This window comes from Aspergillus multicolor (genome assembly GCF_047715735.1).
Source record: "Aspergillus multicolor strain CBS 133.54 unplaced genomic scaffold BDW74scaffold_5, whole genome shotgun sequence".
Classification (NCBI taxonomy): Eukaryota; Fungi; Ascomycota; class Eurotiomycetes; order Eurotiales; family Aspergillaceae; genus Aspergillus; species Aspergillus multicolor.
Window position 1 is genome coordinate 189,249 of NW_027395956.1, and position 10,456 is coordinate 199,704.

Below are 10,456 nucleotides of genomic sequence, written 5' to 3' on the forward strand. Positions count from 1 at the left end.
CTTCGACCCAGACAGACAAGACAGCCGAGAAAGGCTTGACTCGCTTGTCTGAACCTGGGGTTACATCCGTGGTTGTTGCTCTTTTCGGACGGACTTTTTACGGGTCGCCATTTCGTTATTTTTCTTGGAGATAAGACAGCTGGTCCCGCTTTGCTCGCACGCGACTTGGGCCTGAGTATAATATGATGTGACTCGCCTCCGTCGCAATTGCCCTTTTTTCTCTCTCTGCGACAACACAAGTCTATCCTGTCCGACGAGGAGTTCTATTGCCGTCCTCTCAATATGTCCGCTGTAGAGCATGGCGTCGAGGCCACTCTGTGAGTTTGCCCGTCTGCTCTTTTTCCCACTACGCTCTGCGCTGTACTCTGCACGCGACTTGTGTTATTCAAAACTGGTCGCCTTGACAGTCTTTGCTCCTCCTGACGTCGCCAATTTACTAACATGTCCAAAGCCCGGCCCTCGTTACCGATGCTCCTATCATGGCCGCTCCCGTGACTGGGCAGGATAAAGTCGTCGGCCAGTCCGAGAAAGCCCTCACTGACACTCCCGATGGCGAGGAACCCAACGACGAAGAGAACAAGACTCTTCGTCATGTTGCGGAAAACCTTCCTCTCTCCGCTTGGCTAGTCGCTATTGTTGAGCTGTGTGAGCGTTTCACATACTACGGCATGTCTGGATTGTTCCAAAACTACGTCCAGCGTCCCTTGCACCCTCCGGAAGACAGTCAGGGCCCTGGTGCGCTCGGCATGGGACACCAAGGAGCCACCGGATTGACCACCTTCTTCCAGTTTTGGTGCTACGGTTTGTTTCCCGTGCCTTCTTATGATGAACCTGCGTCTAATCTCGATTCTAGTCACACCTATCATTGGTGCGATTGTCGCTGACCAGTACCTCGGAAAATACAAGACCATTGTTCTCTTCTGCGGCGTCTACCTTGTCGGATTGTTGATTCTCGTTTGCACATCGATACCCACCGCCCTTGAGCATGGAGCGGGTCTTGGAGGTTTCATCGTCGCCATTCTCATTATTGGCCTGGGAACTGGTGGTATCAAGAGTAACGTTGCTCCTCTGGTAAATCAAAACCCCCAAAAATCAAAGCTATAATTGCTAACGCATGCTTTTAGATTGCGGATCAGTACAAACGCAAGAAGATGGCAGTCTCTACCACCAAGAAGGGCGAGCGCGTTATCATTGACCCGGCTCTTACGATTCAACGCATTTACATGATCTTCTACGGCTGCATCAACATTGGTTCGCTCTCCTTACTGGCTACACCTTACATGGAGAAATATACTGGATTCTGGTCGGCCTATCTCCTTTGCCTGTGCATGTTTGCCGTGGGTACTGCCGTGGTCATCTGTGGGCGCAAGTACTATGTTGTGCGCCCCCCTCAGGGTTCTATTATCACCGACGCCTTCAAGGCTCTCTGGATCATGCTCATCAACCGCAACATGGACGCGCCCAAGCCTACATGGCAGGCTGCCAACGCTGGATCTCGCACCAACCTTCCCTGGGATGACCATTTTATCGATGAGCTCAAGCGCGCCCTTGTCGCCTGCCGCGTCTTTGCTTTTTACCCTATCTACTGGGTCGTGTACGGTCAATTTTCCAGCAACTTTGTCACCCAGGCTGCTCAGATGAATGGACACGGCATTCCCAATGATCTGATGCAGAACTTCGATCCCATTTCTATCATCGTCTTCATCCCTGTCCTGGAATCCCTGGTGTACCCCGTGCTCCGTCGCCTGCGCATCCGATTCCGTCCCATCTCCCGTATCTCTCTCGGTTTTATCGTCGCTTCGCTGGCCATGATGTACGCTGCCATTGTCCAGCACCTCATCTACTCGGCCGGCCCGTGTTACGAGGCTCCCCTGTGCTCCGATGGACCCAACGGCAACAACGTCCACATCGCTATCCAAACGCCTGCTTACTTTTTTATCGGTATCTCCGAGATCTTTGCTTCGGTCTCTGGTCTTGAGTACGCATACACTAAGGCGCCGCCATCTATGAAGTCGTTTGTGCAGTCGATGTACCTGCTCACCAACGCCTTCGGATCCGCCCTGGCTGAGGCCTTGACGCCTGCTGCGTATGACCCGGCCATCATGTGGATGTTCACTGGTCTGGCCGTCGCCTCCTTCATTGCTGGTATTCTCTTCTACATCGTTTACAGCCCGCTCAACGCCCAGGAAGACGAGTTGAATGCCCTGGACGCCAACGACCCTGACGTTCCTGTCCCACGCATCTCGGGTGAGAAGGAGCACAACTAAGTATAGAGATGAGCTTGTGATTTCAAATGCTTAAGACCATGAATACCACGCTCTATGAGCGGTACATGCATAATGCTAATACGCGATATGTTGCATAGCGGTCGCTGCTGAGCAGACGACGGGTTTGATGTAAATAGTTAATAATTATTCCAACCATTCTTCAAAATCCCGATTATCGTAAGCATCCGGTTAAAATGATTCCCACAGCCGAGAACCCGTGAGTCATAGATTCTTAGATTTCTCACCGGCCAGCTATCTTGTACAAAACCCCCCCGGAGCCATGTCCCAACTCCGCCCAACCTTGAAGCATGAAAGAGGACGAGTGGACCTCTTACCTATGAAAAGTAAACATAGTAGAACGATAGAATCTTAGAGCTTAACACACAAATCCCGTTTGACTTGCCCTGACTCACGTTGACAGGATAGAAGCTCTCGAAGCTCGCGAAGCTCGACGAGCTCCGCTATAGCCTCTTCCGCTCCACTGGTTCAACAGGACCCATTTCTTCTTTTGGGGGGTTTCCCGGCGCCCTGAGACCCTCACCACGCGGGTGTGGGCCGTACCTGCATTTGTTTGAATTGTTTCAGACTTTTAGCTTTCCTTTCTTTGTTTGTGTATCGTGATTTGAGATCATTGGGGGGCTTGGCAGGCTTTCTCTAGGGTTAGGTTTGTTGGGAGTTTCCGCTGCCTAGCCGGGAGTGCGGCAGAGGGCTTGGGACGGCATTTGGATTTCGGAGTTGGAGAGGAGGTTGGGGTTTGACTGAGATATAGCAATAAATGGCGGGAGAATACGGTACATTAAATTGGACGGTCGAGATAAATTTGTTGACTACCAGAGTGTTTTGACGTCTAAGCTCGCAAGATCGCAGGGAGCCCAGGGGACGAGACGAGGATGTTGGCAGAAAAAGCAATATTATGAACGCAGACCAGTTCCATTCTGGCGTACAGCTAAGCCTAAGCCTGGAATAAAGACACATTGGCACTATCCACCAGGATGTAATTTTTTTGTTGTTGATTACATCAATGTGACACTCGCTTTTGTTATGCACCTACCATCCATCCATATCCGTATGAACCTTCAACACCTTTTATAATTACCTTGACTCACCTGTACTTAGGCTAGCATACGGAGACAGACATACGAACCCATTCATGTCGACGCCGCTTAGAAAGCCTGCAGGAACATTTTCTCCGCCGAGGAGATGCCCGTGCCCGCGGAAGCAAGCTGGCTCTTCGCGAGGCCCTTGGCCTTGGTGGTGAGGCGGTACCGCTGTGGACTTCCCTCGCGACGGGAGCCGTACTTGGAGCCGTACTTGCCGTACTCGCCGCCACGGGCACACTCGCCGCGACCGTCGTCGCCGCCCTCGTTGGCGATGGCCGTGAAGACGGGCGCAACCTTGCGGATCACGGCGGGGGCGATCTTCATGACGGTTGGAGCGTGCTTGCGGATCACATCGCGCATGGTGTCGAAGAGGCCCTCATCTTCGAGATCGTGTTGCTGGATGCGCAGGATAGCTTGCAGGGCTGCTTCGGCGACGACGGCGCGGAGCGGCAAGCATTCGATCGAGAGCGGGAACTCGTCATCTTGCATGTCCATGTCCATGGCCATGAGCTGGTGCAGGTTGTGCAGGGTGATCTGCTAATGCTGGTGGTGCATACCGCGGCCATGCTGGTACTGCTGCTGATGCTGGCCCTTGGAGACGAGGAGCGGACCGAGCATTCCGGGCTGCTTCTTGCCTGCCTCGATAATGGAGAACGTGGACGAGAGGCGCTTGGAGATGTTGAGGTTATTCCATTTGACCTCTGCGTCATCAGAGAGGCCCTCGGAGGCGATGTGGTTGACGAAGCGCTGGGTGCGTTCGTCGCGTGCGCCGTCGCAGAGGGCGTCGACGAATTGGCCCTTGCGGCCGCTGATGTCGCGCCTCAAGCCGTGGGAGAGGCGGAACGAGGCGATGGAGGCGGAGCGGCTGGACCGCTGGCCGCTTTTCTTTACCTCGTCGAGGGCGAGGCGCAGGAGGGGTTCCTGGGTGGGGTTGATGACTGTCGAACCGGCTTGCTGGATGGCTGGCAGGAGGCCAGTGACGACTTGGGTGATTGTGTTGAAGACGTGCTCGTCCTGTCGTAGGCGCGGGCTCATCTCCTGAACGGCGGCGAGGGCGGCTTCGGCGAGGATCGAGCGCTGTGTGATGCTGTCGAAGGCTTGGTCGCGGTCAAAGTTGTTGTCGAAGGTGTCGACGACTTCGGTCACGGCGTTGGCGGCGGCGCTGAGGGCGATGTTTGCAACTGCGCCTGCAGGGATGCCGGGCTGACCGAGGGAGAGGCTGGTGTCAGGCGAGAGGATGTCGCGTGGGATGGGCTCTGGGACGTCACGGACGAGGCGGAGAATCTGACTGACGAGATCTTGGTCTTCGTTGTCGATGTCGCCACGTCCGCGGTGCTGAGGCTGGCGTCCTCCGCGCTGACGCTCGGAGCGAGAGTCCAAAACATCAAAGTAGGGCTCGAAGGAGTGTCCGCGGCAGCCAACGACGGTGGCGCAGTTCTGGTCTCCGCCGTAGGTGTGAACACCAATGCAGTTCATGTCTTCGTCGAAGACAGGGGCGCCAATGTTACCTGCTTTTGTTAACAAACGTGGACATCGATTTGTCGGAAGGGCCTACCTCCATAGGCATCCATCTGGTACTCGAGCACCTGCCATCTCGACCGACTCAAATCCCACTTCTCATCCTGGAAGCACTCGTAGAGCTGAGCACCAGGCTCGCCGTTCTTCCTGAGGTCGCCAGCGTAGCCGACGATACCGATGTTCATCTTGTCGCTCTCTGGGGTGTCCCTGTAGTCGAACGGAGTAACGTCCCTGAAAGGCTTGTTCAACTTGATGAAGGCCAGATTCGCTTCGCGACGGCCGCCCTTCTCCATCCACTCGGGCGTCGTGGCAACGCGCTTGCCGAAGCGGAACTCGACCCCGGCGTTGTCGATGTTCTGCTTCCCAGTATATCCGAGGTACACCTTGGCTTCAATAAGCTCACCAAGGTTATACTCCCAGTCGTAGACAGAGTGACCCGCAGTTACAACCAGATCATCTCTGACGAGGAAGCCGGTTGCGTAAACCCACGTGTCCTGGTCGCTGTTTTCGAAGCGCAGGAAGAGCTTGGCGATTCCTGCACACCACGTCAGACTTGGGCAGATACGGAGAAATCGAGGAAATGTACATACCGCGATACTTGCCGCCAGGCAAATGTCCCTCCTGTTAACGGAGGTGCGATTGTCCTGCTCTAGCTGGGAAGCCGAGCCGTTGACATACTTGAAGTGCTAGGCTTCCAACTATGACGGACATCACCGTGGGCAGATCGATATGTCCACTCCTGGAAACAGGGATTGAGAACGGTGACCTCCTCTTCGGGGATCACTCCGAGCAATTCGAGTCATCTAGACAAGAATTTCGTCCGGTAATTGGATGTCTGCCAAGTGGTCATCAGCATTTAGGGCCTAGATGCAATGCGGAGGTAGTGTGAGTTCTGCCTTGCTCTACTTTAATAGGGGCCGGGTCTGGGGAAGCTGGGGGCCCGGTCAAAGAAGGCATGGCGCATTTAAAGCCGATGATACGATTGAAGCAGGCTGATTGATGGTAACCAAGATTTGGATAAGCTTAATTTGGTGGTGAGAATCCGGCGGATAGTGGAAAGTTCGGTAACCCCACCGCAAGATGACACGGACAATTGCTAACATGCACATGCCAGAGAGCTCATCATTCGCTTCGCTCCTCGTCTCCCTTCCCCTCGCGGTGACAGAATGGCGTATTCAGATATTGAGCTCGTGGACAGAGGTGTGGACATTAATCCGAGTCTTCATCCTCTCAACATAATCTCCTCAAAGCCTACCCAAATGTGCTTAGTAGCCCGAGTATGTGTTGTCTTATAGTTTCAGAAGTCTGGATAGTCGACAAGAAGGTCTTGATGGTAGGGTGCGAGCGCTAGCACTCTTGGATGAGTGGCCTGTCAGAGATGCTCATGTAGCGAACTCTATCCTTTGAGAACGCGTTCAAAAGACCGTATCGATACAAGTGCAAGGAGATTGAACACCGCCGGTAAATAATGCAGGCTTGAATATGTTGTGATGAGAATAATCGTACTAACCTCATCAGCAAAGGGAACTGTAGAATTGAACCTTGGGGCAAGAAGTCAGGCATTGGTCGATCTGTCTTCCACCCACTGCATAATCATTGACGGCTCGATCGCTTCCGACAGAGCCTGGGTGATCTGTTCCAGTGTTGACAGCTCTTCGGCACAGAGCTGACCTACCGCACTGTACCGATGTTTGAAAGATGATCTCTTAGAGAGGTTGGGCATGATCAAGTATTGGTGTGCGCGGCGAGGCAAGACTCAGCCGCGTCCTTTTTTTCAGCGGCCGGTGTACCAGCATGCTCACCATAGTAACGTCCGCGAAAGAGGGTTTTTATCGATTGACTGCCTGGAGTTGTTGGATGTCTAGTTGTTCAATCAAAGAATTCAAGTCTGAGCAAATGCAGAAAGTCATGTTTGTTAGGTACATGGCTCAGATCTTGGCTCCTACCACCACCTGCAACCTGTACCTAGGTTGGATCCGTACATCTGGTCTTCCTGATGTACTTTAAAGAGGGTGTAAAAAGCAAGAGACAAGGCTAGATACAGACAGGTTCTCGCAGACTGTCTGACCAGGCCAGTTCGCACTGGACGAAATCTGAAGAGTAAAACGATCGCAGAAAGCAGCATCAGCAAAAAAAGGGGACCTGCAGGATCCTCTCAGCACAAGGATTGAACTTGCAACCTTTGGGGTCTCCAGTGGGCTGGTTCATTTCCATATAGCCACTCTTGTATTGATTTCACATATTTCCCCGTCGGGAACAATACACCAGAGACTCCCAACGCTCTGCCATTGAGCTACCTGGGCTTCTATGTTACGGCTACCTCTAGACAATGTATGATACAGTGCTAATGGGGATGTATTTGTTAGGTGGTGCGCTTTGCAGCGACGGGGATCTTTGCTGCTTTTTACTAAGAACTCGGTACGCTTCAGCAAATTGCAATGTCCTCAATGTATAACAGGTCACGGTCCCAAATTCACGAAAGCAACAGATTATACATGACAGCCAGATCCCGCTCTATTCATGCTAGTCGGCTCGCGCGTCAAGTTGACATTGAGTTTGCTCTGGACTTCTCAAAAAGTCGGACGGGTGGTTGTATCATCGTCCAAGGTCTTGGTGTATCGCAGATGGAAAGCTCACACGATTAATCCAATGCGCATCCTGGCCAGTCACACAAATTGCGTGACGGGACACAGTTTCTTGCCTCGCGCCAAGCACGTTGTATCAGGGCCTCGGGATAGAACCAACCACGTGTAAGATACAGGTACCGTAGATCTAATTCAAAGAAAGCATATGGCTAGCCCCATAGGTTATGGTGGCGTCATGATATACAATGTAAAGAGGGAATCTACTAGCAGATCTTCATTTAGGCATCGATTATGAGCTAAGGCTTGCCGACGATGGCTCCGCCCCCCTTAGCCGCAAGGGCAGGGCCATGTTGCACTGAACCTTGCCACAAGGTGCATAGAAGGGAGATGTGAATTGTGTATGAAGTCAGCAGGTGCAATCAGTGGCACATGGGACGGAGAGGAGACTACTGCGTCTTTCGGTTGATTGTTGCATGGTTGGAAATATCCCACTCTCGGGTACAACTAGGGGACAGTTCTCGCTCTTCGATTCTACAGTAGAAGACATACCCAATTGCCGCAATACAAAACCAGGAAGTGCACAGATTATCCTGGACTCTGAAATCCTTGGCAGCGGCATAAAATGAAGTACATTCCTAGTGAGGTCGGCTTTACGCTGTCTTGTGATTCTTGCTCGGCGCAGGTGTTTCCCAGCTCAGGAAGTATCTTACCTTTTTTACAGCCTCATGGATATCCCATCCCTGTCAGAGCTTCTTGCGTGAGATCGCAAGGCCATTTTGTGCTTCATGAGGCACTCCTTTTCTTGACTGGACCATCTTGGGCGCCCCCCTGGGGTAAACAGCGGAGGGTCTTTGTCAAACGAAGTTGTGGGCAGACTACGCGGGGCGAACGCATCTGTTCGAAGTGTTTTGTCAACTTCTTGCTCCTTAGCATCTCAAACCATAGAATCAATGTGGGAATAACGTCTCATAGAAAACGGAGAGATATGAACGTACCTACAAGCCGCACACCTTGAGGACCTCCGGTAGCAGGCTTTGGAGGGCTGCGTCCGGAGGCCTGGGTTAAATCCAGATTGACATAATATGGCTGCCTAGATTTACTGGGGCAGCTCTAAAAGGTTTCAAGCAATCTCGCATCTCTCATTGTCGCATGCTCCTATTGTCGGGTGAGCTAACCCAGCCATCCAGCTTGCCGTCTGCGAAGCCGTTTCATTGAGCCGTTGCCACGCTACGAATGCGTTCCTTGCCAGAGATAATCCTTCGACTCTGGTCTGTCTCAGCGCGGCGGGTAGTAATGGATTATACCATATTCGGATGGTAGCTGAAATTCGTTCCGGCAAGAGATGACGGTAGAGGAGAGGGAGATTATAAGGCAAATCATCAAGGAGTACGGCAGGCTAACAACATTTTAGTGGATCTCTGCGGCAGTCAGTCGCCAAACGCCGCTCTTGCGAAGTTAGCAAATTGGCTGCGGTAGAGAGGGAGAATGAACCTGTGTTCTGTATCGTAGTGCTGGTCAATGTCGATGATGGCGGAACCAGCGCCTGTAACTGAGATAACACTCTCACTTCTAACGGAAGACCTTAACCCAATAGGTCTCCGAAGGCTCTCTTAGTCCAGTTATGAGGAATCGTAATTGAGGACCTTGGCAACTATGAACCGCTTGGTGCAATATCATACCGTCGCGCTCGTTACCCTTTATCGCTTCCTAGTTGACAGCAGTCAGCCCAGAGGCACCAACGAACCCGGCTCACCCTCGATATACACTCTTCATTGAGCTTGCAGACTCAGCTTTTGTATCCTCCTCCGCAACCGCTTGACGACTGCATTGTTTGGGAGATTTCAGTGTCGCTCAGGTCTGGATGAAGAGTGGCCCATCCGTCGACCCCATGGCGTACTGGCAAGGGCTCAGCAAGCTTGCGCGAAGCAGGTAAGATATACCAGATTTTATTCCTAGGCAGCGGAGAAGCACCGCGTTCGTCTCCGTCCGCGTTCGTCTCCGTCCGCGTTTGATTCGACTACCAAAGGGATGGGGCATGTTTGATCTGTCCTATGTTTTGCAAAGCTGTCAGCTATTACCTCCAAAGGGCAAACGAAGGGACAGAATACCCCCCATGACTGGGGATCAAAATCGGGGTCACCCTGGATGGGAAAACCTCGAGGCTGAAAGAATATGTTGAAGCCGAGACCCAAACACTTTGCCGAACATCGGCGCCCCATGCCGCAAAATCAGGACGAAGCAAGATTTGTAGGCCAAAGGCAAGCATTCAACGAATGGAGATGCATGCAATGCAGAATAAAAGGTTGCCTGTACTGAGAGTAGCTGGCATGTCTGTGCCAGCTAGAGCAATGCGCCAACAGGGCGCCTCAAGCAACCAACCAACCAGCACCTAAAACAGCAAAAAAAAGGATGATGACTGGGGCAGGAGTCGAACCTGCGTCCTACACTACCCCAAGAGTCCATAATGCGTGCCAAGCAAGGTCTCTGTCGGAATGGGGCCTAGTGTGCAGGCCTGCCTTGCAGCTTACGCCACTCGACCTTTTGTGTTAGTACTGAGACTTCTCTAATAGTGATGTTCTTGCTTTGCTTAGTCTTCTTAGCGGGTAGAATGGGAGTTTAGCTGAGGCTTTTGAGGTCTTTTCAGAGCAGAACGGGGTCTCGTCGGTAACTGGAGGGTTTGCGGGAGGACGATATGCTCTAACCGGGGAAACTTGCGGTTCCGAGCAAAATAGAGCCGCTACATTTGACTCAGTAGCGGCATATAACAACCTCTAAAGCGATCTACCGGTGGACGTCTACAGAATTGTTTGGTTGACTTGGGGAGAGGTACTGGCCGCGGCACCGACTCGGGAAGTCGCACTGTTGGAAAGCACGCGCCCAACTTCCTTCTACACTCAAATGAGCATACGGAATACTCAATTAATCCCTAGGCTACTAGATACATCTTGGTTTAGGTCATCTTGGAAACACATTAAGCCCAGGTAGC

The 10,456-nt window shown here is 52.4% G+C and overlaps 2 protein-coding genes across 2 annotated transcripts; one reads left to right on the forward strand and one right to left on the reverse strand.

The window, feature by feature from the left end:
• The first annotated feature begins 60 nt into the window (after window positions 1-60).
• On the forward strand, window positions 61-2,433 carry BDW74DRAFT_111636 (peptide MFS transporter). The gene is made up of 4 exons (XM_073721797.1): window positions 61-317; window positions 452-801; window positions 854-1,071; window positions 1,125-2,433. Exons 1-4 carry the CDS (start codon window positions 283-285, stop codon window positions 2,265-2,267), a joined length of 1,746 nt encoding a protein of 581 aa, XP_073586390.1. The 5' UTR covers window positions 61-282; the 3' UTR covers window positions 2,268-2,433.
• An 867-nt stretch (window positions 2,434-3,300) lies between these two features.
• Window positions 3,301-5,842, reverse strand: BDW74DRAFT_189118 (trypsin-like serine peptidase; the record flags this gene model as incomplete). Its single annotated transcript, XM_073731894.1, has 5 exons — window positions 3,301-3,904; window positions 3,968-4,875; window positions 4,923-5,420; window positions 5,484-5,571; window positions 5,792-5,842. The coding sequence occupies 5 exons, from the start codon at window positions 5,840-5,842 to the stop codon at window positions 3,431-3,433; spliced, it is 2,019 nt and encodes a 672-aa protein (XP_073586391.1). The 3' UTR covers window positions 3,301-3,430.
• Window positions 5,843-10,456: the final 4,614 nt, after the last annotated feature.

Coding starts and splice junctions, on each gene's coding strand:
- BDW74DRAFT_111636 (XM_073721797.1), top strand. CDS start 283: ATGTCCGCTGTAGAGCATGGCGTCGAGGCCACTCT. Junction 318..451: donor CATGGCGTCGAGGCCACTCT/GTGAGTTTGCCC, acceptor ACATGTCCAAAG/CCCGGCCCTCGTTACCGATG. Junction 1,072..1,124: donor AGAGTAACGTTGCTCCTCTG/GTAAATCAAAAC, acceptor GCATGCTTTTAG/ATTGCGGATCAGTACAAACG.